General features: G+C 42.9%; 1 protein-coding gene across 2 annotated transcripts in view; it reads left to right on the top strand.

Moving 5' to 3' along the window:
* The window catches only part of brd7 (bromodomain containing 7), a 54,114-nt gene that overhangs the window by 8,334 nt on the left and 18,214 nt on the right, over positions 1–27,566 (top strand). For both annotated transcript variants that reach the window (XM_060838124.1, XM_060838125.1), the window contains exons 2-12: positions 367–569; positions 2,632–2,761; positions 4,204–4,258; positions 7,450–7,594; positions 15,974–16,084; positions 18,077–18,267; positions 19,428–19,557; positions 19,803–19,878; positions 20,578–20,685; positions 21,097–21,232; positions 24,239–24,350. In XM_060838124.1, coding sequence (XP_060694107.1) covers positions 367–569; positions 2,632–2,761; positions 4,204–4,258; positions 7,450–7,594; positions 15,974–16,084; positions 18,077–18,267; positions 19,428–19,557; positions 19,803–19,878; positions 20,578–20,685; positions 21,097–21,232; positions 24,239–24,350 — 1,397 coding nt within the window. The remainder of the gene's footprint in view (positions 1–366; positions 570–2,631; positions 2,762–4,203; positions 4,259–7,449; positions 7,595–15,973; positions 16,085–18,076; positions 18,268–19,427; positions 19,558–19,802; positions 19,879–20,577; positions 20,686–21,096; positions 21,233–24,238; positions 24,351–27,566) is intronic.

Here is a 27,566-nt window from a genome sequence, read left to right as displayed (position 1 = left end):
TATGCATAATTGTAATTTGTTAATCAACTCTCAGTCATAAATACTTGGGTTTTTTCTGAATTGTAATGTTTCACCCAGAACAGTGAAACTGAGTAAGCGTCTGTCCACCTTGAAATGGTATTAAAAAAATTAAGTCTTGAGGCACAGTGGTAGTGTCCCTATCCCTAGACTGGGAAGCCCAAGCTTAAGTCCCACCTGGTGAAGAGGTGTGTAATAACGTTTCTGCACAAGTTGATTTGAAAAATAGGTTAACTCTCTTAATTTGATTCTTCTTACTCAAATTCTAACATTTCTAATGAGATCTTCCTTCAAAGTGTGTAATGTGTACAATCAGACACTACAGCAAGTTATTCTTCTGTTTTCCAGAATATACTGATAAACCTCTAAAGCTGGTGCTGAAGGTAGGTGGTAGTGAAATAACAGAATTGTCGACAGCAAGCTTAGGGCATGAGTCCAGTTTGATTGAAGACAAATGTGATCATGACAAACACAAGGAGAAAAAGAAAAAGAAGAAAAAGAAAACTGAAAAAGAGAAACGCACAACTCCAGATGAACGAAAAAGAAGAAAGGTATGAGGTTCAACATATGCAATTATATACAATTTGATAGAAGCAAACTAAGAATGTGAAAAGCAGTGTACTCACTCTGCTCTGACGTAACATAACAGTTCCATTCTCGTGTGATCTTATAATATAAGAAAACTGTGCAATAGCCACGCTATTTAAACTAATGAGGCCTGAATTGTATTATAGCCAATACAGGTAAGGAAAGTTTCTAAAAATAACAGTCTAAATTCTTCAATCACTTTAAATCCAATTCGCGTCGAAGAAGCACACGTTTGAGCAGAACCGGCTGTATAATGTCACACTGATGAATTGATGAAATCGGGATCATCAACAAAGTAACCAGAGTTTGAGTTCATGTGCATAAACAAGAAGCAGTTTGCTACAGTTACACTTGCCCACAGAATTTTCTGCTTTTGCACTGATGTTTGTAGGAATTAAAGAGCCAACACAGTGTTGTGCCCTCTACAGGAATTTGGGACATGTGTGAATCAAGGAAGCAGCCAATGCATCTCTTTAGATCAAAGTATCTTTCCTGAGATGTGCAGATTCTGATTCAGGAAGTCAAGTATTTAAATTCAATACCAAAACATAGAAAAAGGAATAAAGATGAAACTTGCTGCAAAGTGAGTCAAGTTGCCAAATCTGCTTGCCTTGCACTTGGAAGGGCAAATGCAAGAGTTCTGAATTTCAAACACACTCAACAGTCTATAATAGTGGAGAAAAGGTCGCTGTTTGGTTGCTACATCAACTCTAATTGGCTGAGGTATTGTCATGATAAAACACCAGGGAACTGTAGGTTCTTCAACCTCCTGAATTGTCCAATAAAAGTTTAAGGCATATACAGATTACTTTTTATTTGTAAAGAATGGTCCGTGAATATGAATGTATATTACTTCTGGCAACTGTAAATTATTATCTTTGATTGCTAGTGCAGCTGTTAATGCAGGAAGGGAGAGTGGAAAAGCACAGCAGTCCACGCAGAATCTGAGCAGCAGGAGAAGCAGCATTTCGGGCCTAAGCCCTTCATCAGGAATGTGGAAGTGGGAGGGGACTGGGAGATAAATAGAGGGGTGGGGGTGGGGCTGGGGGGGGGGGGGGAAGGAGGTAGCTGGAAAGGCATTGGTGGATGCAGGAGTGGAGGTGGTAGGAAGGGTAGAGCAGATAGGTGGGAAGAAAGATTGTTAAACAAGTGCTACCATATACTGGAATTACATCTAATGTAGATATATTGGGTTTTGAACTTGCACATTAGTCGAGTATAATCTGTGTTCTGCCCATACAGAAAAAATCGAATAATATTGCATTTCTAACAATATTTAAAATCTGAAGAATAAAACTCCATTCTTCTCAAAATAAATTTTCCATCCTAAAGAAGCAGTTTGGCACTTCGCATAGCATTAAAAATAATCTTATTAGATTAGATTTTTTTTATTAGATTACTTACAGTGTGGAAACAGGCCCTTCGGCCCAACAAGTCCACACCGACCCACCAAAGCGCAACCCACCCAGACCCATTCCCTTACATTTACCCCTTCACCTAACACTACGAATAATTTAGCATGGCCAGTATACCTAACCTGCACGTTTTTGGAGGAAACTGGAGCACCCGGAGGAAACCCACACAGACACGGGGAGAATGTGCAAACTCCACATTTGCCTGAGGTGGGAATTGAACCCAGGTCTCTGGTGCTGTGAGGCAGCAGTGCTAACCACCGTGCTGCCTGTCATTTTCTTGCATTTAATAATGCCTTCTGTCCCTTTTTTTTCCTGGCATGTTTGATGGGTATATAGTGGCTAAGTATTGGACTTTTACCCTGCTACATGTATTTGAATGATGATCTCTTGGCAAGATACTGTTATAGCGAAGCCCCCAAAGAGTCAAGGCAATCTGATTTCTATGTTGTGCTGAGCACTGTTAACCTCAAATGTTATTCCTAACAAAAAAAAATCCCAAACCGTTAATTTGCTCTTGTTTTTTCATTAAACACTTTGTGATTTCATTCTGATCATTAGAGATATGGATAGAAAAGGCACTGTTGCCAAAACCTTTTTAATCTCCCTTTAGGATGAAAAGAGAAAGCGGGAGAAAGAGCTTGCTATCAGTGAACGGGAAGAGGAAGAAAGGAGTCGATCTCCTGCAAGGTTTGAAATGCCACCAGAAAGACACCTGACATCCCCTCTAATAAAAATAGAAGGTGAGCTTTTGATATTTAATCAAAACGCTTTGTTTTACAGTTTAAATTTATGCACTGACTGTTTCAAGGTTACGTGACATTTTTCATACAGTTGAGAAACTGTAAGCTTGATCTTATTGAACTCTTTAGTTTTGAATTTTTTAGTCTGTGATCTTTTGTTTACTAAGGGATGTCAATGCTGGGAATTGAGTTTTCACTCTGCACATCCACTGTTCTACACCACACTGCTCATAGGCCATGTACAGAATGATAGAGTCTACAGAACAGAAGATAGTACTCAGTTTGTTGATCCTGTAATGGATTTTGAAAGCGTAATCTTGCTTTATCTTGTCCACCCATTTTATTTTGCCCATAACCTGGTAGGTTTCATCTTCAAGTACGTTCCAGTTCCCTTTCAAAATTAATTATGGAACTGATTTCCACATCCTTTTCAGGTAGAATGTTCCAAATCCCAAAAAACTCCTGAGTGAAAATATTTATCCTCATTTGTCCATTAGGTCTTTTGTTAAAATAATTTTTAATCTACAGAGGAACCTCGATTATCCAAACAAGATGGACAGGCTCTATTTCGTTCGGATAATTAATTATACGGTTAATTCATTTCCTCTGGGGCTCGGAATTTTCTGTGAAGTCTGCTCTCTGTTCAGGAGACTAGGCAAAAGCACACCGCGCAAGACCCCTCTCCCCCGCCGGCCCCCAACCCCATCCAACATTGCCCCACCCCCATCCCTGGCCCGCCCTCCACCCTGTCCAACAATGCCCACCCCCCCCCCCCCCGTCTGCTCTCATCCCAAACCCCCCGACCACTCCTAACCGCCTCAAACATTACTCTCGCCCCTTCCCTCCCTGGCCTGCACCCAACCCTGTTAAACACAGCCTCCGCCTGCTACCTGTCTGTCTACCCGTCCGTTCCCCTACCCCGTTGGGTAAGTCTTCAAGAAGTGCGTGCGCACACAAACACACAACATTTTGACAGGTTCCACCACTGCCCTGTTCAGGACAATGTTGGGCAGATTATCTGTGGAAGGGGGGTTTAGGCTATACCTCTGTGCAGAACTCCAGGGAAAGTGTGGGGGGGGTCGAGAGAGCGGGTGGGAGGTCAGTCATTTAGAGACAGTGCCTGGACTGTCCAGGACTGTTCTCGGCAGCATTTCAGTGAGCCAAGTTTGTGTTTAATCATTATACTGTAAACAAAAGATGCAATCTGGGTTGAAACAGCTCTTTGAAGTCATGTTTCTATTGGGATCTTGGGATCCCCTTCGTATAATTGATATTCGGATAACCGAGGTTCCCCTGTAGTTGCAATATTAAATGTAGAATTTATATTGATTCTTAATTAGAATTTTTGAAAATTCTCTGACCGTAGCAACTTCATTACTACTCATTAAATTTAAGGCATGCACTTAATTTGCTAATTTGTTTCATTTTTGTTCACGTTAAAGAATACCAAACACCTTTTCAAGAATTGCAGTATCAACTGTTGCGGCAACTTCAGAGGCAAGTAGTAGCTGTTGAAAGAAATACTGGGAGTGGGCAGGGGAGCTGGGCTTGACCATGACACAAGTTATTTTGATAATTATTAAACATTTAGATCTTTTCGAAGCTGAAACTGTTCAACATTTTTGAAAAAAAATGTAAAATTTGTATTGAAAATTATTGGATTGTATGACACCTTACTACAGTCTTGTGTATTGACTCACAAAATAGTTATAGCACAGAAGGAAACCATTCAGCCATTGAATCTGTGCTCGCACTATGCAGAGCAGTAGCACTCTCAATCCTTGCTCCGTAACCCTGCAATTTTTGTTGTTATCTTCATGTATGAATTAAATTCCCCTTCACAAGACAAAATTGAATCTGTTTGCGTCACGCTGTCTGACATGGCATTCCAGATCCTAGCCACTCAATACAGAGATAAATATTTTCTTATGTCATGTTTGATTCTTTTACCTATTGGGCGGCACGGTGGCTCAGTGGTTAGTATTGCTGCCTCACAGCGCCAGGGACCCAGGTTTAATTCCCGCCTCGGGCAGCTGTCTGCGTGGAGTCTGCACATTCTCCCCGTGTCTGCGTGGGTTTCCTCCCACAGTCCAAAGATGTGCAGGTTAGGTGAATTAGCCATGCTAAATTGCCTGTAGTTTTAGGTGCATTTGTCAGGGGTGAATGTAGGGGAATGGGTCTGGGTGGATTGCTCTTCGGAGGGTCGGTGTGGACTTGTTGGGCCAAAGGGCCTGTTTCCGCACTGTAGGGAATCTAATCTAATCTCCTTAAATCCAAGTCCTCTGCTCCTTGTCCTCTCTGCCAAAGGAAGCAGTTTCTTTCTAAATAAAAGCAAATTACTGTGGATACTGGAATCTGGAATCTTTCTGTTCACTCTGTTTAGACTCTAATTTGAACATTTCTATCACCTCTTCTCTCAGTCATCTCAAAGAAGAACAATCTCAACTCCTCTCACCTATTCCCAAAACTGAAGTCCTTCAGTCCTGGGATATCTTCTCGTAAACCTTCTCATCACCTTGTCTGAACCCTTCTTAAAGTTGAATACCCGGAATTGAACGCACTACTCTAGTTGTAACAGAATATGTGTTTTCTAAAGGTTCTTCATGACTTCCTCGTTTAATATTCTTTTCCATTTTCTGTAAAACTCAAGATTCTGTATGCCTTTTTTAACTACTTTCTCAACTTGTCCTGCCATTTTCAATAATTTGTGTGCATTTGAACCCAAGTTATTGCACTCCCTTTAGAACCATGCCCCTTAGTTTGTTTGGTCTCTCCTATCTTTCCCACCATAGTGTATTGCTTCATGTTTCTCTGCATTAAGGTTCATCTTCCATATGTCGCACGTTTCATCAGCCTCGTAAAATCTATAATTATCCTTACAATTTAGAGTAATTTGGCTTATCTGGGGAAAACAAATTCTGAAATTGTGCTATGTAACCCAGGGGAAAAGTGGGGTCTGCAGATCAGAGTCAAAATGTGTGGCGCTGGAAAAGCACAGCAGGTCAGGCAGTGTCTGAGGAGCAGGAGAGTCGACATTTCAGGCATTAGTCTTTCAGCAGGAATGTAACCCAAGCCTAGGCTATTACAGGATGTCCTTATTTATATTTCAGATTATATTCTGAAGTTCTGATTCCCACACGAATTGGTGTTTAAAGCACAATTCCTGTACATTAAAATCTGAAATATGGTACACTAATGACTGAATTTCTACATTGATAAATGAAATAATTGTTGAAACAAATGTTATATAACAGGAAGACATTATATTTTACTCGCTGTGTCTCTAGTTGCTGCAGTCTCTGAGGTCTGCTTGGGACTGCATCTCACTCAGTGGTGCATGAGCTCACCAGCATTACATCCCCTGTCTCTCTCAGTGATACCAGCCTGCAATACAAGATTCCTGCTGCAGATTGTGCCGAGTGGCTAATAGGGCAGGTCTGTCCTTAACTCAATGAAATTGACCTTGCTTAAGCTATGCGTTCTTGCTCAGTGTCTTTTTTTCCATTGCTAATTGAAAACTTAAAAGATTATTATCCTAAACACTGTGCTACTGACACTCTATCTACCTTTTACCCAGAAAATGGACTGGTAATGCTTCATTCATGCTTGTTAGATCAGAAACACTGCTCTCAAAAATTCTACTGAACACACTTCAGAGACACATCTTCCTCTTGTCACTGTCGAATATTGTTATCTTAGCTTATATTAAAGAAATTGAAGTCCCCCCCATTATAACTACTGTATAGTTCTCATACATCTCTGTAATTACCCTGCAGATTTGTTCCTCAGTATCATTTTTAGTAGTTGGTGAGCTATAGAATTATACCTAGTAGATAATGGCATGTTTATCATTTCTTAACTCTAAGCAAGTGGATTATGACCTCGGTCCCTCCTTTGTCCACCACTCTTTTCTCCTCTTAATCAATACTGCCATTCTTCCTGCTCTTTTTTGCCACACTATCCTCCCTGTATTCAGAAATATTTAGTACCCCTCTGTAATTGCCACACATCATATCCTTTTTTGGCTATTTTGACCTATAGCTCACCTACCTTATTTTACCACATGTCCTAGACTTGAATCAGATCTTAATGCAGTTCCTCTTAGTCTATTTCTACTTATACCTTACTATGTTTACTCCAGTGCTATATCTCTCTCTGCCAGTTCTTTCTGCACATTTTCTACTTTTCCTCATACTGCATCCTAATTTCCACATCTCCAGCATTTTGGTATTCCTTTTTTTTTAAACCAAGGATGGACTTCATTTATCTAATAGCTAAGTTTTGGATTTTGATTTGTTTAGCTTTAGGGGTGCTCTACATAGTGGGCCTTGCTCATTGAGTAGATTTGAAGCAGTAACTTCAGATTGTGAGCTAGCCACTTTGAAGTGCAATGTACTATATTGGGATTTTGCCAGGTTGTGCAATAAGTATCATATGTTGGTGTCAGTGAACAAGTGAATTTACTGAATTTGTCCATCCACTTTATCATGCTTTTTTATTGCAATTGCTGAAATTATTTCAACTATTTAATTTGCATTTGTGCTATTCACACTAAGATAGAGTTCAGATTTGAAATCTCTATGGCTCTTATGTTGATCTATTTATACACATAGGTAACACACACAGCCAGAGTTTGTCTGTCATATGTCAATTTCCAAATTTTCAATTTTCCCTTTATGTTCTTACAGGAAAGACCCCAATGCGTTTTTTTCATTCCCTGTTACTGATTTTATTGCTCCTGGATACTCTCTGATCATCAAACACCCAATGGACTTCAGTTCAATGAAGGAGAAGGTGAAGAAAAATGAGTATCAGGACCTGGAGGAACTAAAGGTGCAGTAATTGAAATGTTGGCTCTGCATGATGCCTAGTTAGCAACAAATATTTAAAATGTGATCAAAAGATTTTGAAATCTCGGCAGAGCTTTTCTTTCCTTTATGAAACTCTAACCAGTCTGTCCCTTTCTTACTCTGTGCACATGGCTATTACCAGACTATGTCCAGTCTCTGATGTTCAATACAGTGTGTCCTTAATTATGAAAGTAATCCTGACAAAATGTGATCACATTAAGTGTGGCTTTGTTCATTATTCCAATGCACTTCTGCTTTTAAAGTCATATGTATTATGTGAATGATAGGATGCTTGTAAAATATATGGTGAGCAGTCTTTCTTAATATTTAAATTGAGAAAGTTTAAAGTACATTAATCACAGATCTGTTACATATTCGTATCAAAAATGCTGCACATTTTCACAAACATTTCTGGGACGGGAAGATCAACATAGGGCCAGTGGAAAAGGGCGAGTAAAGATCAGCTGCTGGTTTTATTGAATCACACTCACTGGTAATTCACTGTCTTCCTGAACATCAGTATTACAGAAGCCATTCACCCCATTGTATCTGATCTGACTGCCGAAGTGAGTAATTCGGTAGTGCACTTCTCCCCAAACCCTGCACATTTTCCCCTTTGAGTATGTGTACGTGTGTGGATTTATTAGGAGAAAGTGAGGATTGCAGATGCTGGAAATCAGAGTTGAGAGTGTGGTGCTGGAAAAGCACAGCAGGCCAGGCAGCATCCGAGGAGCAGGAGAATCGATGTTTCAGGCACCAGCCCTTCATCCGGCCCAAAACATCGATTCTCCTGCTCCTTAGATGCTGCCTGACCTGCTGTCCTTTTCCAGCACCTCACTCTCGACTTCTATGGATTTATATGGCTCTTGTTACAGCAATAAGCAAGTTTCCAAGCAACTTAGAATAACTCTTGGATTTTGTTCCCAGCAATACAACAGACATGTTTTCTTACCTCCTGTTTAAGCTGTGTCAATGCCATCGATACTAAAATCAATTCTTCTAAAGCATATTATTTTTAAGATACATGTATGTGAAATTTAATTTCAGTTTAAAATGTAACATATAATGACATTCCTACAAGTCTACTGGGGGATAATTTTCATTTCGGTGAGGTAAGAACAATGACTGCAGATGCTGGAAACCAGAGTCTAGATTAGAGTGGTGCTGGAAAAGGACAGCAGTTCAGGCAGCATCCGAGGAGCAGCAAAATCGACAGTTCGGGCAAAAGCCCTTCAGCAGGAATACAGGCAGAGTGCCTGAAGAGTGAAGAGATAAATGAGAGGAGGGTGGAGGTGGGGAGAAAGTAGCATAGTGTGCATAGGTAAGTGGGGGTGGGGATAGAGGTGATAGGTCAGGGAGGAGGGTGGGAGAAGGTAGCAAAGAGTACAGTGGGTGAATGGGGGTGGAATGAAGGCGAGGAGGGTGGAATGGATAGGTGGAAAGGAAGATAGGCAGGTAGGACAAGTCATGGGGACAGTGCTGAGCTGGAAGTTTGGAACTGGGGTGAGGTGGGGGAAGGGGAAATGAAGAAACTGGTGAAGTCCACATTGATGCCCTCAGGTTGAGGTGTTCTGAAGCGGAAGATGAGGTGTCTTCCTCCAGGTGTCTGGTGGTGAGGGAGCGGTGGTGAAGGAGGCCCAGGGCCTCAATGTCTTCGGCTGAGTGGGAGAGGGAGTTGAAATGTTGGGCCACGGGGTGGTGTAGTTGATTGGTGCGGGTGTCCCAGAGATGTTCCCTAAAGCACTCTGCTAGGAGGCGTCCAGTCTCCCCAGTTTAGAGGAGACCACATCGGGAGCAACAGATACAATGAACGATATTAGTGGATGTGCAGGTAAAACTTTGATGGATGTGGAAAGCTCCTTTAGGGCCTTGGATAGGGGTGAGGGAGGAGGTGTGGGCACAGGTTTTGAAATTCCTGCATTGGCAGGGGAAGGTGCCAGGACGGCAGGGTGGGTTGTTGGGAGTGCGTGGATCTGACCAGGTAGTCACGGAGGGAACGGCCTTTGCGGAAAGCGGAAAGGGATGGGGTGGTAAATATATTCCTGGTGGTTGGGTCTGTTTGGAGGAGGGCATCTTTAACCATGTGGGAAGGGAAATTACGGTCTCTAAAGAAGGAGGCCATCTGGTGTGTTCTGTGGTGGAACTGGGCCTCCAGGGAGCAGATTTGGCAGAGGTGGAGGAATTGGGAATACGGGTTGGCATTTTTGCAGGAGGTAGGGTGGGAAGAGGTGAAATCCAGGTAGCTGTGGGAGTCTGTGTGCTTGTAAAAAGCATAGCTGGGATCCATACGGGTGCCCATGGCTACCCCTTTGGTCTGGAGGAAGTGGGAGGATTCGAAGGAGAAATTGTTGAGGGTGAGGACCAGTTCAGCTAAATGAATGACAGTGTTGTTGGAAGGGTACTGTTGGGAACGTCGGGAGAGGAAGAAACGGAGAGCTTGGAGGCCCTGGTCATGGCGGATGGAAGTGTAGATGGATTGGATATCCATGGTGAAGATGAGGCATTGTGGCTGGGGAAACGGAAGTCTTGGAGGAGGTGGAGGGCATGGATGGTGTCTCGAATGTATGTGGGGAGTTCCTGGACTAGGGATAAGACAGTGTTGAGGTAGATAGAAATGATTTCACTGGGGCAGGAGCATGCTGAGACAATGGGTCGGCCTGGGTGGTCAGGCTTGTGGATCTTGGGAAGGAGGTAAAACCAGGCAGTGTGGGGTTCCCGGACTATGAGGCTGGAAGCTACGGGTGGGAGATCTCCTGAAGTGATGAGGTTCTGTACGGTCTGGGAGATGATGGTTTGGTGATGGGGAGGTGGGGTCATGGTCGAGGGGGCGGTAGGAGGAGGTGTCCTTGAGTTGGCGTCTGGCTTCAGCGGTGTAGAGGCCAGTGCGCCAGACTATCACTGCACCCCCTTTATCTGCTGGCTTGATGGTGAGGTCGGGATTGGAGCAGAGAGAGTGGAGGGCAGCGCGTTGTGGGGGAGGTGGTTAATGTCCCAGTGGCAGTTGGAAATGAAGAGGTCGAGGGCAGATAATAGGCCAGCACGGGGTGTCCAGGTGGATGGAGTGTGTTGGAGGTGGGCAAAGGGATCCTCGGAAGGTGGGCGTGTCCTGATTATGAAAATAAGCTGGGAGGTGGAGGCAGCGGAAGAAGTGTTCAACGTCATGGCGTGTATTAAATTCATTGATGCGTGGGCGGAGGGGGATGAAGGTGAGTCCTTTGCTGAGGACTGATCGTTCATCCTCAGTGAGGGGGAGGTCTGGAGGGATGGTGAAAACTTGGCAGGGCTGAGAGCCAGGGCCTGGTGTGAGTGTGGAGCTGGGAATGGGGACAGAGTGTGGAGCTGGGAATGGGGACAGAGCCTGTAACTGGAGTGGGTGTGGTGGTGGGGGGAATGGAGGTGGAGTCATGAGCAGGGGTGGTGTTCCCTTCAGTGTTCTGGGGGTGGGGATGGTGACAGTGGGATCTGTGGGAGGCATGTCAGCAGAATGCAGGTGAGTGGCGTTGGTGGGGGAGGACGTGGTGGCAGACAGGGCAGTAGGAGGGGTGGAAGTCACTGAGCGTGTGACATCAATGGTGCAGCAAGTCCACAGTGCAGGTGGGAACAGATTGACAGTCCATTGTACATAATGACATCATTAGAATGGAAAACCAGGCAGCGTGTAACATGTCTGAACTCGTCATCACTGTCTAAAGAAACAAAAAAATCAGCTTCTTATAACCAGCTTCTGAATTGATATTTCTTGAAGTAACCCAGTCTTGCTTAACATCAGTTAGACATTGTAGCCTTACATCCCCTGGGAAAAGACATTGTCTATTTATCCTATCTATGCCCCTCATGATCTTGTAAATCTCTGTAAGGTCACCCCCTCAGCCGCTGACGTTCCAGGGAAAGCAGCCCCAGTCTATTCAGCCTCTCACCTTTTTGCTCAAATCCTCCAACCTTTGCACCATCCTTTAAAATCTTTTCTGAACCCTTTCAGGTTTCTCTCAGAAGGATGTTGTGAAGGGAGATCAGAATTGCACGTAATATTCCAAAAGTGGCCTAATCAATGTCCTACAGTCCCAACATGACCTTCCAATTCCTATAGTCAATGCTCTGACCAACAAAAGAAAGCGTACCAAACACTGCCTTCACTCTCCTAACTACCTGTAATTCTACTTTCAAGGACCTATGAACCTGCACTCTCAGGTCTCTGTTCAGCAACCCTCCCCAGGACCTTACCATTTATGTGTATAAATCCTGCCCTGATTTGTCTTTCCGAAATGCAGCACCTCACATTTATCTAAATTAAACTCCATCTACCATTCCTTGGCACTTGGCCCATCTGATCAAGATACCATTGTACTCTGAGGTAACTTTCTTTGCTCTCCACTACACCTCAAATTTTGGTGTCATTTGCAAACTTACTAACCATAACTCCTATGTTCACATCCAAATCATTTACATGAATGATGAAATGCAGTGGACCCACCACCAATCCTTGTGTCACGCCACTAGAGTGGAGGCATCCAGAACTAGAGGGCATCCGTTTAGGGTGAGAATGAAAAATCTTAAAAAGGACCTAAGGGGCAACTTTTCCAAGCAAAGTGTGGTACATGTATGGAATGAGCTGCTAGAGGAAGTGGTGGAGGCTAGTACGACTGCAACATTTAAAAGACATCTGAATGGGTTTATGTATGGGAAGGATTTACAGGAATATGGGCCGAGTTCTGGCAAATGGAACTAGATTAGTTTAGGATATCTAGTCGGCATGGATGAGTTGGACCAAAGGGTCTGTTTCTGAGCTATACATGTCTATGACTCTGTGATTGTGATAGTGTTGATGTCCTCTAGAGTAGAAGATTGTTTGACTCTGAAAGTGTTGTATGACATTCTCTAATTGTAAAAATAATGTAAAGTCAGTACTTCCGCACACTTTTTGTGTCTGTCACTTTTCAATGACTCAAGTTTCGATGCCACCTATCAAAGAAACAAGACTATCTGAGCCACTGACTGTGATGTAAAATCCTGGCTAAAGGGAGGACAGATCCCTTGTTTGGAGAGCCACACTCCACAAGCATCACAAAGAGTGTTAAGTGATCCTCCAAAAGCTTGTACTTGCTGAAGTAAATTGTGGCTGTTCACATAAGTAGGCATGTTGCCGTTGCATTGAGCGTGTAAGAACCTCAAGAAGGGAACCTAACATTTGGCGATGGGAGTGGGATTCCAACATATATGGAGCTTCTAGGCAGATTGAGGAAGTGATCACCTGCTTGATGGTAACGTGAGATGGATGGGCCCACTAGATAAAATTTACCTTGATCTCTCTCACTAAACCTATCACTCAGTCGACCCCTCGTCCCCTGGGGCTCTGTAGTGACAGAATCTCTGAGATAACTTATGCACTTGTATGCCAATGAATTTTTCCCAGGGAGGTTAGACTCCCATTGGAGATCGGAGGTTAGAGTCCTCTAATAGCGAGGTTTGAGACCCCAGAACATAGTACATAAGATAAAGGGTAACTACTGTGTCTGTCTCAACCACCCTGCCCTGGACCAGTTATTAAGAGGGGATATCCCCCACGTGAAGGCCAGGACTCTGAAATGGGTGTGGAGACTGAAGAAACTAGACTAATATATAGAGATAAGTTAGGAAGTGAAAACTTTTTTTTAAAAAAAGGGACAGACGTTGGATAAGTTGGTGTCAGAACCCCTTTGCATTGGTTACGCAGGAATGACCCCTCAGAATGAGGAGCCGTTCAGGCGCCTGTCAGCATGTTTAAATAAAAAGTGGAAAAATGAAATTTGGCTGATGGGAGGCTGTTGGGCCATGGATAAATGTTTAAAAGGAGAGGAGGCAATTTGAAAACGTAATGCAGGAACTAAATGGAAAACTTTATCCACGTGGAGAAAGACTGCTGAGGAAATAACAAATAAATATAACTAGGCCAGCTGGGAGAATAACACATGTCAGAGAGGGATTAGAGTGTATGAGGTGCTGAAATGTCAGTGTGGGGATTATGATATGAGTAGAGAAAAACAGGAAAAACTGAGAAACTGAACCCAAAATAAGGAATTGATTGAAATGCCAAGCTGGACTATCAAGTGGGAATAAAATGGACATACCTCCTGGCGTGTCTAGTCTGCCAATAATGTTTCAAAATAACGACGCTGATCACCAGCTATGGTCACAACGCGGATTTCTGACCTCTTCAGGGACACCTATTCAGAACTCAGTATTTGTCCAAAATCTCCTCGAAGCCATCCTCCTCCCCAAGCAATTGGCGATAATCAAATGTGCTGCCCACATAATGGACAACACGGACATCAGCAATGGCAATGCCAGAACTGATCGAGCTGCCAAAGACGCGGCAATGGCTTGCAATTCTATTGTGTCTTCTGTGAACTAGCAAGCGCTAAATCAATCACCTACCTCAAACAACAGGCATACCAGACATTGCTACAGTGCCGCATTTACAGGGGGAGGTCCCTGACCCAGAAAAACAAATATGGCAGATGCATGGGTGTTCACACTTTGTGTCAAAACTCCTGTGGGTCACTCCAGTACCTGATGCTTCATTACCAATGCTTATTGATTGTCTTTATACTGATATCCACCTTGGCAAGGAGGGAAAGAGAGAGGAAATGCAAAGATAGTTCCAGCACCTAGCATCGTCTCTAAAGTTTCTTCATTCACAGGAAAAGCATGCCTTTGGGCCACCACCCGCCCCTGATCCAAGTCTCACTCCACTTACCCAGCCCCCTGGAAATGTTACCCATTGCACACTCAGTGCCAAGTCACATTCCTGGGAACCTTTCTCAGCGCTTCTGATAGACAATTGATCCCAGATCTTATCGCCCCATTCTGGTGACCCCTCCTGCTCTCAGCACCACAACACCTGCCCAAAATAGGGGGTCACAACAATTCAAGCAGCTTCCCAGTCATGAGCACGAAAAGTGATGAAGCTAACAATGGTGAAGAGGAGATCAGTATGCTTTTAGTCAGTGGCCTTCCTGTGGATGTTAAACCACGTGAGCTTTACCTTTTGTTTCGGCCATTTAAGGGATATGAAGGGTCACTGACCAAGCTAATATCAAAACAGCCAATTGGCTTTGTTACATCTGACAGCAGAGCGGGAGCAGAAGCAGCAAAGAATGCATTAAACAACATTCAATTTGATCCTGAAAATCCTCAGACTCTCCAGTTGGAATTTGCAAAGGTGAACACAAAGATGGCCAAATCCAAACTGATGGCTACAGCTAATCCCACAAATATGCACCTTGCCTTGAGAACACATCTCATTGCATAGGACCCCAATGACCTTGCAGGAACAGCACTGGTCCCTGCATCTCCAGACGCCTGGGCTCCCTATCCACTGTACACAACAGAACTGACCTCTGCCAGAATAGATTTTGTTTTCAGGTTGGACTTTACTGAAGGAGATTTTGGATAATTGGCTTGTTTCCACTCAACTTGGAGGGGGTGGACTGATCAGTAAAGGCTGCCAATTTAAGAACTTTACTGGTGAACACTCTTCTTCCATGTGGGAGGATCCTGGGGATCCTGTCTGCTACGTGGACTAGTAATTCTTGTTATAATCATTGTATGTTGTGTGTCAATAACTTGCTTAAATACTGGTAGAGTCTTCTGAATAAGCTGATAGTGCCTTTTAGTTGGTTATCATGGAATGATAAAAGAGGGGAATGAAATATTAAAGGGTTAATTTGTTCTGCTGACCTGTAAGAAATTGGATGTCCTGTGTTCATGGTGGGGGGGGTGTGTGGTTCTATCTTGCAGGCAGGAAGTGTCAATCTCTGTAAATACTGTTTTAAGGAATACCCTAATCACTTTACATTGTTTTAGGGTGGCATGTGTTTATGGGGGAGTGGCAGGGGGTTGTGTCTGGCATGCCTGACTGACTGACTGTGATGTAAAACTCTGGATAAAGGGAGGACCCTTATTCAGAGAGCCTCGCTTGATACGCCTCACAAGCATCATGAAGTGTTAAGTGATCCTCCAAAAGCTTTTATTTGCTGAAATAAATCATGGCTGTTCACAGAAGTTGGCATTTTGGAGTTGCTTTGAGTGTATAAGAATCTCAAGAAAGAAACCTAACAAACCTTTTGACCTCATCATTATAATTAACAGCAATTAAACTCTGTGTCCTTGAAGCGACATAGCTTCAACTTAGAATAATGTCATCTGTATTAGCTGGTGTCACCTAAATATTACAAAAGAATACTTCATCCAGTTTGTCATGTGTAATGTCACAGAGAATATAGAGGTATGTCTTGACTCAGTATAAGTAGCATTAACAGGTTTTTGTATTGTAACCAAAATATTGAAATCAATTTTTCACTTCAAATCTCTCTTTATTTTACAGGGAGATTTTAAAATGATGTGTGAAAATGCCATGACCTATAACAGGCCAGACACCATCTACTATAAGGCTGCGAAGAAGTTATTACACTCTGGAATGAAAATTCTTAGCCAGGTCAATCACTAAATATATTTTTATTTCATAACTGTTTAATTGCTCGCCTGGAGAAAACTGAAATTTGTTTGCTATTTAAATACTTCGAACTGCCAGAGTCAGTGTTTATGTTCAGAACTGTGTTGCACCTAATGGGGGTAGCATGCTGAAAATTAAACCTTACAATTCCTAGAATGATAACAAAATTTAAAGATTTGAAAAGTATGTGGAATTCCCCAATTTTCCTGTGCTTTTTTTAGACTCAGGTTGACAAAGTATAATCCGATTTCAGTATTTAATGAGAATTACTATTGATTACGAATAAGTAAACTCCAGGTACAGGTAGACCTTTATGAACTGGTGGCATGTAATTCTACTGGTTAAAACTCTGAGCAACTCCCTCCTGCACCCCCCAACCCCCGTAAACCTTTCATTACATGTACAAGAGAAACAGACACGAGAAGGGAAAAAGAATTGCTGCTGTGGTTGGAGGAAAAGACTGGGAAGGCAGTTCAATGGTCCTTCTTCACAGAATTGACTGAGATGTTACTTGTGCTAATCAGAACTCGACTTCTCAATCTTGCATTTCTAGATGCTTCAGTTATTTTCAAGATGCTTGTAAAGGTCCCTAACATAGTTATTGAAAGTCACAGCTTATAGCAACTGCTGAAGAAAAAATAAATATGTTAAACAGGTTTTTTTGTACTGCAGACAACAGATTCAGCCCCTGAGTTTGCAGACCTGATGACTTCTCGCCACCTTGTTCACAGCCCAAAGCTCCTCAGCCACCTGTTCAGCCCATTACAGAGTTATTAATAGGCAAAAAGCCTTTGTCATTGGTCTTTGGACTTGTGACCAATTATCAGTCAACTACTTGTCAGCTGAATTCCCATTTGCACGTAACCCTTGGCTCCAGCTCATCTGCAAACTACTGCTTGAACAAGCAGCCATATAAACAGCAGCCACTCTGAGGGCACAGAGAATCTGGGCATATGTGATGGATTGAATAGGTAGTGCCCTTCTCACCACCAGCCATGCGATGTCTTGTGCTTGTTGGAAAGTTCTGGTGCTGAGGCATTCTGCCAAATGACTTTGACAGTGTGCTCAGGGAGCAACCCGACAGAAAAAATCCACGTTTTTTCCCCTGCAGGGTCTTGAGGACGCTACACGCTGACTACTTCCTGATAAACTATGGTCAAAGATGTTTTTCTTTGCAAATTTCTCCACGAAGGACAGATGATATGGAATGGTCTAACTTTTTGGACTGTTCCATGACAACAAGGCCAGTCCCATCCTTCGCAACACCAGGCACAGGTAGAACCTCAGTAGGTTTGATGATTCTGACTACCTGTCACAGGGTCCTCATCTCACTTGTTCCTCTGGATGATGCTGACTGCCTGTTATGGGATCCTCACCGTACCTGCTCTTCAGTGTTGCTGATCACATGTCAATGCCCTTCTCTCAGCAATGCATCCCCATATATTGCTTGATTAAAATTGACTAAGCTCTTGAGGCTTTTCAATAAATTATGTTGCTAAATGTGGCTTGATTCCTAATTCAGTCTCAACAACATCTTGAAACTTGACCTTGGAACCAACATTTGGATACTTGTTCAGTGTTCCGTTTTATTTGATGACTGCTATTAAGTGCTGTGTTTGCAGACCCAGTGGAGCTCTACATTGAGTTTCCACTTTACCTGTCAGGATTGACCACTCTAGAGAGAATTGTATTGGAGAGTTTTCTGCATTAGGATCTTCCTAAGTAAGTTCTTTCAATGTGTACTGACTCTGAAAAGCTGAGATGTCAGGAAAATGTGCAAATACAACATTTATGCAGTTTGTCCATTTTGAAGACAAGTCAAAGTGAAATACGTTTTTCCACATGTTAACTTGGTACCCGAATTGATCCAAAAGTAGCAACTGTTAGTTATTCAGTTCTTCATCTGTGACCATTTAACCGTGGCACTGAGTATTCCATGTGAAAGTCTCACTTAGTATGTGTTTGTCTTTCTAGGAGAAAATCCAAAGCCTGAAGCAGAGTATAGATTTCATGCAGGATCTGGAGAAATCCCATAAGCAGGGGGAGAAGCTAAGGACAGGAGACTACAATGGGGAGCGCAGGAAAGATGAGGGGGATTCCAGAGGGGAATCTATGCAAATTGATGACAGGGATAGATCAGCTGATCAGCAGAATGAAGACCAAAGGTAAGTTGTTGCGAAAGCAGCTCATTACTTCTCCCAGCATGCATGAAACTGTTAGCATGGTGATCAGTGTTTCTATTTTACTAATTTTGGTGAAAAGAAATAAAATGTCTTAATTGGGACGAGAGCTGAGTTTTCATACAGTAAGTGTCTACACATTGAAAACATTTCATATAGTTAGCAAAGCAGGTATTTCGTTAAAGCATTCGTTTAGACAATTGCTGACAGTTTTTGAGAATGTGTGTAAATACAATCTGGTAAGAATATTCACAAAAAAAAGTCTATTGCATCCTTGTTCCAATAATAGTGCACTAACGTTGACATAGAAATTGTTTACTTTAAATCTGATGCACTGACCATACTGGCACTGGTGTTACATATTCAGTATTTGGGGTGATAAGTGATACTTGAGTAGGTGTTTATGAGCGGAGAATTGATGGAGATTGTGAGGCAAGTGACTTAATTGTGACATCCCCCATGATAACTTTGGTTGAGAATCCTCACTGTCAAAGTTCATATACAACTTGGTGACATATTGGCAGAGCACCAGTACCTGTAGAAATGTATTACAGTATATGAGGTGAGATAAAGTTAGTCAGAGGACAAATTGGCAAAGGAAGGCTGATAGAAAACATGTCTACAGCAATTATATACTGTTGTTCTTAATTAAGCTTATACGAAATGTCATTTAATATCTGAGAGAACTGTTGAAACCATTTTTTATTACATTAGGAAGAGACTTAAATTTATGTCATGACTTTATAACCATAGACCAACTCACAGAGCTTTATAGCCAATGATGAATATTTGTTTAGTCACTCGTAGGTGAGACAGCCAGTTTTCATGCACTGTGCTGACAAGCAACAATGTGATAATGACCAGATATTGATTTTATTCAAAATAGGACCATGGGATCTTTTACATCTTGCTGAGCGAGCAGAGGGGGGGTCTGGGTTTAACATCTCATCCAAACATTAACATCTGAAAATGTTAAATATTGATTTCTCCTTTACAGCATGCATGTTGTTAGAATTCTGAGGATTCTGTGATTGTCCATTGTCATGCATATCAAAGTTAAATATGGGGATGTACTTCAGTAATGTTAAGGAGACAGCAAGTGGTTGTGTGATCAATGATTATTTTCTGTTGACTGGTTTACAAAGGCTGGAAAAGGAATCTACTGAGGATACATCCAGCAGCAGCAATCATGTGATTGACAGGGAATTGGAAAAAGTTGATCGTATTATTGAGGAATCTTCTGGAAAACTGACCCGGCGTAAAATAGACAGTAAGGTAAATGATGTTTCCTTTATTTAATATGATGTGTCAAGGTGTTGTTTGAGGATTTCTTACTTTTTTTTCCCAAAAAAAACTGACTTTCCATCACACCAAGTGCTGACATCTCAAGGCACAGGTAAAGTTGTAGTGGGTTTTCAGCACCTTTGGAAGAATATAACACCGTCTTGCATTGGAAGAAAAAGGAAACTGTGAATCTTTACATGTTTAGAATTCTCTACATTTTCAATTTTTATTTTCAGTTTGAATTCCAAAGAAGAAAAGTTGATGGCACCACTACCCTTGGAATTCTTAATGTCGTGGAACCTGACATGGGAGGTAGGAGATTGATGGGAAAGCCAGTTGTGTTGTGCCAGAATATTTCAGCGTGCTAGAGCTTATCAGTCTAACTGCAGTAAGATGATTAGTAATTCACAAGGTCCTGTTACACAGTTCCCTCCATTGCGTCCTCATGCCCAGTGCTTCAGTCAGTTCTTTTGGCCTTCACACTTGGTTGTGCTTTGTTGGCTTTATCAGTGTTAGATGCTGATAGGCTGTGACTTTTCACCTAGTTAAGGAATAGTTGCCCTCTGGATTCGAGTATTTTTCTTCTAATATTGGCTATTGCCATCAATTCCTTATAGTTTCTGCAATCTAGGCTGGACATTGTTCATAGTCAGCATTCTCTCTTAGCCTCAGCTTGTGAAGAGCACTTCCAACTGCTACTTATTGACTTCACCACACCAACGACATGGTGACCTGTCGATGAGTGATTGTGTGCTCTTTTCTACTGGGAACATGAGCTGACTGGGGCCTGGGCTGAAATTTTAGATCCTATTAAATATCCCTAAGACCAGTAAATAAAATTGGACTTCTATCATATTTATTGGGGTATATTCAAAGGCAGGACCCAAAAGTGAGAGGGATGTTTTCACGTAAACTGCTCCACCTAAGTCCATGTCCAGTGCTGTCATTTTACTTGATCACTTACATTCACTTCGCACAGTATTACCAAAGCATGCTATTGCTGTATTGCAGACCCAAGTTACTGTCCAGTGAAGCTCGGTATGATGGCTGGCAGATTACAGTCTGGAATCAATACCCTGCAAGGATTTAAGGAGGACAAACGTAATAAAGTCATTCCAGGTTAGTGCTGCAAATGTATTGGTTCCATGAAAGTTAGATAGATGTAAGCCTTTTTAGCAGTTTTACATACCTTCTGCAAAGGCAAGGATGGCACAGAGAGCAGCAGGGTGGTTCCATAATACCTTCACTGAACTTGCCGATATTATTGCCACTGCACTTGCTCTGGGAACTGATTTTAATTTTTAAGCAAAAACGTTCAATGGTAAAGTATTGAATGGAGTTCTAATTTGCTTGGAAATTTAAGGAGCTTACATGTAGAATTTAACACACTATACTAGAGTCATCTGTTTCACTAACAAATTCATCGCACTGTTAGATCAAGGCATGACCATAATAACCTGACTTTTTGTTTTGTACAGGGTTTCCTTTGGAAGTGAATTGCTTTTATTTGCCGCTGTTATATTTTTGCAGTGACCTACTTGAATTATGGACCATTCAGTTCTTACGCTCCAGTTTATGATTCTACTTGTGCTAATCTCAGTAAAGAGGATTCTGACCTGGTATATTCAACATATGGTGATGAATTGGGTATGTCGGGATCCTTCAGGTGAGTACCAACCCTAATTCTTTAAGGAAACCCATGAAAGTTGGCATGTACACTCCAGCACTAGTGAATGAGCGTCAGAAATGTAGTGCCAATCTTGATTGTTCCATTCCAATGTATAATCTTAATTGGAGAGTGATATCACAGTTGGCAGCACAGAATAGTCATCTGATTATGGAATGAAGCCCCTCAGTTTCTAAATTGAGACAAACTAAAACAATTCTGTTTCCTATAACTAGTTTCCTGCTGAGATAACTTCAGGAAAACATTTTAAAAAGAAAAAGGCACAATGCTACTGAGACTTACCTAAATGAAATTTATCTTATTAATTGCTTACAAATAGAGTCATAGAGATGTACAGCACGGAAACAGACTCTTCGGTCCAACTCGTCCATGCTGACCACATATCCTAACCTAATGTAGTCCCACTTGCCAGCACCTGGCCAGTGTCCCTCTAAACCCTTCCTATTCCTATACCCATCCAGATGCCTTTTAAATCCTGTAATTGTACCAGCCTCCACCACTTCCTTTGGCAGCTCATTACATACATGATCACCCTCTGCGTGAAAAAGTTGCCCCTTACATAACTTTTATATCTTTCACCTCTCATCCTGAACCAATGCCCTCTAGTTCTGGACTCCCCCACTCCAGGAAAAAGATCTTGTCTATTTACACTATCCGTGCCCCTCATGATTTTCTACACCTCTCTAAGGTCTCCTCTCAGCCTCCGCCACGAGGCAAAACAGCCCCAGCCTATTCAGCCTCTGCGTATAGCTCAAACACCTTGAGGTGAAAGTGAATACTACAGATGCTGGAGATCAGAGTCAAGATTAGAGTGGTGCTGGAAAGGCACAGCAGGTCAGGCAGCATCCGAGGAGCAGGAAAATTGATGTTTCAGGCAAAAGCCCTTTATCAGGACTGAGGCTGGGAGCCTCGGGTGGAGAGATAAATGAAAGAGGGTGGAGCTGGGGAAAGGTAGCTGAGAGTGCAATAGATGGCTGGAGGTGGAGGTAATGATCTAAGGTCGGAGGGAAGGGTGGTGCAGATAGGTGGGAAGGAAGATAGATAGGTGGGACAGGTCGTGAGGACGGTACTGAGCTAGAAGGTTGGAACTGGGGTAAGGTGGGGTGGGAGGGGAAATGAGGAAACTGATGAAGTCCACATTGATGCCATGGGGTTGAAGGGTCCTAAGGCGGAAGATGAGACGTTCTCCCTCCATGTGTCGGGTGGTGAGGGAGTGGCGATGGAGGAGGCCCAGGACCTGCATGTTCTCGGCAGAGTGGGAGGGGGAGTTGAAATGTTCAGCTACGGGGCGATGGGGCTGATTGGTGCGGGTGTCCCAGAGATGTTCTCTGAAGCGCTCTATGAATAGGTGTCCAATCTCCCCAATGTAGAGGAGTCCGCATCGGGAGCAGTGGATGCCACCCTCCAACCCACCCCGGTCCTCGCCTTCCACCCCGCCATCCTCCACGTACAGCGCATCACCCTCCAACATTTATGCCACCTACAAACAGAAACCACCACCGGAGATATATTTTCCTTCCCACCACTATCCGTTTCCGTAAAATCTGTTCCCTGTGTGACTATTTGGTCAGGTCCATGCCGCCCCCCCACCCCCCCCCATTCCTGGTACCTTCCCCTGCTTCCGCAGGAATTGCAAAACCGCCATCACAACCCTCCCCCCCCCCCCCCCCCCCCCCCCCCTCGTCACTTCCGATCAAGGCCCCAAAGGAGCTTTCCACATCCATCAAAGATTCACCTGTACTTCCACCGATGTCATTTATTCTATCCGTTGCTCCCGATTGGACACCTATTCACAGAGCGCTTCAGAGAACATCCGTGGGATACCCGCACCGATCAACCCCTGAAATGACTGAACATTTCAACTCCCCATCCCACTCTGCCGAGAACATGCAAGTCCTGGGCCGCCTCCATCGCCACTCCCTTACCACCCAATGTCTGGAGGAAGAACGCCTCATCTTCCGCATCAGGACCCTCCAACCCACTGGCATCAATGTGGATTTCACCAGTTTCACCCCAACCTCTATCCACCTATTTAACTCTCAGCTACCTTCCTCCACTCTCTCCCCCTCCCCACCCCCGTCCCATTTATCTCTCCACTCTTGAGGCTCCCAGCCTCATTCCTGATCAAGGGCTTTTGCCCAAAACGTCGATTTTCCTGCTCTTCAGATGCTGTCTGATCTGCTGTGCTTTTCCAGTACTACTCTAATCTTAACTCAAATCCTCCAACCCTGGCAACATTCTTGTAAACCTTTTCTGAACCCTTTCGAGTTTCACAACATCCCTCCGATAGGAAGGAGACCAGATTTGCACGCAGTATGCCAACACTGGCCTAACTAATGTCCTATACAGCTGCAACATGACCTCCCAACTCCTATCCTCGATGCTCTGACCAATAAAGGAAAGTGTACCAAATGCCACCTTCACTTCCCTAATCTACCTATGACTCAACCTTCAATGAATTATGAAGCTGCACTCCCAGGTCTCTTTGTTCAGCAGCACTCTCCAGGTCCTTGTCATTACGTGTATAAATCCTGCTCTGATTTGCTTTCCCAAAATGCAGCACCTCACAGTTGCCTAAATTAAACTCCATCTGCCACTCCTCAGCCCATTAATCCACCTGATCAGGGTCTTACTGTATGCTGAGATAATCTTCTTCATTGTCCACTACATCTCCAACTTTGGTGTCTGTAAACTTACTAACAATACCTCCTATATTCACGTCCAAATCATTTATAACAATGTTCATATGTATGATATTAGAAGTTTGTCTTTATTTTCAAAACAAGGCTAGTTACATGCCAATGATTGGTTATGTTGTTTTTTTTAAGAAATGCACAAATCTGTCATCGGACATTTTCTGGTCAAGTCTGAACGTGATTCATTTGTCAATATTTGTAGGAGCAAATGACTATGTAAAATAACCTGTAAGTAAAGCAACCAGAAATCAAAGCATTCACTAATATCGAGAGTCTGTTTTTTTCCAAGTGTACAGCAGTTCTTGGCAAGCAATGAAGACTACAGTGTGAATATGGTGGATAATTTACTGGATTCCCTTACAAATGGTGAACATTCTAAAACAATGAAAGAGCTGGAAATAGTAAGTGTGTGATTCTCTACTAAAAGTTGGACACTAAAAATATGTTTCAGTCCTTGTATAAAAAGTTCTCTTGAAATTCACAGCTTGGGTTTTATGGGTTATTTATTTAAACATTATCAGAAATAAAACCATAACAAATACAGCTTGTTCAAAACGTCCTTCACTGCAAATAAATGATTTACTAATCCAAACCTGAAAACTGTTGAGCATTTAACAATTAAAATGAGTAGTCAAGCTCTGAAGATCTTGGTCTCAACAAAAGTTCTGTCATGGTATTTCTAATGGGTTTAAATGGATCAGGATCTTATTCTGATTTTCAGTTGTCTGTTTTTAGTGTGTTGTTAGAAATGGAGCTGATGATGAAATTGAGATGAGGGGAGTTATCGTTTATCATTAGTTGTTTGACAGTGTAAAGCTTGAGTATTACTGTTTAAAAAAACACTTTGTTGAGGCTTTTACCCATCAGGACAATTCACAAGAATACCATACAAAGGGAAAACCAACATTTATATGGCATGAGAGTACTGATTGGTTGTCAGGTGGACTCTTGTCGAAGCCTTGCTATGGAGAATGCACCAATTAATGGTGATTGACATTCTAATACCAGGCTTTTTAAAAAAAACTAAGAAGGTTTACTCTGGTTAAGACATTTCCCTGAGAAATGACTCCCTTTTTCTGTTGAATTGATCGATGTGCAGTGTATGTCTGCAAATAACCAGGCCCCCTCTATTAATATGTAGCTTCCAGTATGCAAGTTTGCCACACTGAGCCAACTCTCAATCCTAAGTTGACTGTCAGTTTATGTCTTTGCACACTCAGAATTATCCAGCAAATGTCTAATTGGTTATGCAGTGTGCTTGATTATAATCAGTACTTTTCTAGTAGCAAACAGTCAAAAAGATTTCTGTTCATTATGATCTGCCAGTCTTTGGGATATTTACAGGGGAAACTCGATTATCCGAACACGATGGGCAGGCACTATTTCATTCGGATAATCGATTATTTGGTTAATCGATTAAATGCCTTTCCTCTGGGGCTTGGAGTTTTTAAAGTCTGCTCCTCGTTCAGGAGACTGCAGTAGCACACAGCGCGCAAGACCTCGCCTCCCACACCGTGTCCTCGCCCCCAAAACTGTACAACACTGCACACTGCCCCCCCCCCACTCCCTAACCCCGTGCAACACCGTCCCCCTCACTCCCTAACCCTGTGCAACATTGCCCCCACCCCCAACCCTGTCCAACACCTCCCCCCCGACCCCCATCCCGTCCAACACTGCCCTGCCCCCACCCCCAATTCCACCTCTGCCCCCTAACCCCACCCCAGCCCCAACCCCATCCCCCCACCCCCAATCTCGTCCAACACCTCCCCCAACCCCAGCCCCGCTCCCAATCCCTCCAACATCTCCCCATCCCCCCACCCCCAACACCATCCAACACTGGCCCCCTGCTTCCCACTCTGCCCCCGCCCCGCAACACCGCCCCCCCAACCCCATCCGACACCTCCCCCCCCCCCCCCCAACCCCACACCCCCATCCTCTAACCCCGTGCAACACCACTCCCGCGCTCCCCACACTGCCCCTCACCCCAACCCCACCCCCAACACCTCCCACAGCCCTGTCCAACACCATTCCCCCGTCCCAGCTCCACTTTGACTGGGACAACACATCCATCCTAGGGCAAGCTAAACAGAGGTGCACACGAGAATTCCTAGAAGTATGGCATTCCAACTGGAAATCTATCAACAAACACCCAAAGAATCCCAAACACGTAAGTCGAAAGCAGGAATCATCAGCAGTGCTTCTTGCAGAGGCTCACTAAAGATGTTACCTAGTACATTGACAAATGTCTGAAAATGAATTTTCCAGCTCAGCGAGCAAACCTACATTCAGAACCTCAACCTGAGCTACAAATCTTCTCAAAACTCACTGAAATTCATATACCACATTACTCCATTGTGTGATAGTCAGAATATATTTTTGGTTTGAAGGCATCACACCCTGTTAGGGAAAACGCCTCTTGTGTTGCTGCTGCACGGTAGCAGTATGAATCACCTGGAGCTTAAACCTTTTGAGATACCTTGTCCTTTTTGAGTAATTTGAGCTACATTGAGAATTTTTCAGGACTAAAGGTGATGGACTTCAAGCTGTTCAGTGTTTCTAGAATTCACACTGAAAAATTATCTGATAAGGTTGACCTTATGACCTGTCTTAGAGCATTTAGAACAATAGGAAACCCAGCATATCTAATGACCAGTGAATGCAATCAGTATCCTTGTGGTGCCAAATGCTATAAGGTTGACTTATTTGCAACATCAAGTCAACTTCAAGCCATGCAAACTTGATGAAGTGGAGCACACTGGAGTCATCCTTTGGGATAATGGCCACCCCAATTAAATCATTAATGTGGAGATAGGGTTGAATCTTCACTGAGGTTTGAGGTTTGTAAGTGTGAGGGTGAAAGGATTAAGTCTTTCGTCCTGACGTTTTTAATCAGACCATTTCAAATAGTTCTTGTAGTACATGTTATAGTATAGCTACAATGACACAGGCCATGTTTACTTTACTGTGTAATAAACATAGATTTTTGATGAGAAAGTACATCAATCGCAGACTTATACATATTCAATAATGGCACATCCACAACCCTCTAGGATAGAGAATTCCACAGATTTCCAACTTGCAAATGAAGAAATGTTCCCTTATCTCAGTTGTAAACGAATAGGCCCTTATCCTAAAACTATGACTACCTGTTCTATATTGTCCACTCAGTGGAAGCTATTGTCTGTATCTGTTGAAATATTTAAGGTTATGAAGGAATTCAATGAGATCACCTAATATTCATCTGAACTCTGGATAATGTAGACCACTTTAATCAGCCTTTCATCGTAGGAAAATCTTCTCATCCCATGGATCATCATTATCTGTACTGCAACTAATACAAATATATCATTAATTAAATATAGAGACCAACACTCTGTTAGATTTAGGATAGTTATGAAAAAGGATAAGGAGGGACTGGGAATATAAAAACTGGAAAAGGCTATAATTAAAGCATGATTTTTTTCGCCCCCCCATATCATTTAGGAGCATCGTAGAAAACATTCAAAAAGTAAATATAATCATAGCATCCCTACTGTGCAGATAGAGACCATTTGGCTTATTGAGTCTGCACGGACTCTTTTGAAGAGCATCCCTCTCAGACCCAGAATGCCACTCTA

Source organism: Hemiscyllium ocellatum, chromosome 17 (assembly GCF_020745735.1).
Source record: "Hemiscyllium ocellatum isolate sHemOce1 chromosome 17, sHemOce1.pat.X.cur, whole genome shotgun sequence".
Classification (NCBI taxonomy): domain Eukaryota; kingdom Metazoa; phylum Chordata; class Chondrichthyes; order Orectolobiformes; family Hemiscylliidae; genus Hemiscyllium; species Hemiscyllium ocellatum.
The sequence above is the reverse complement of the archived record's forward strand: the minus strand, read 5'-3'. Positions and strand labels throughout refer to the sequence as shown.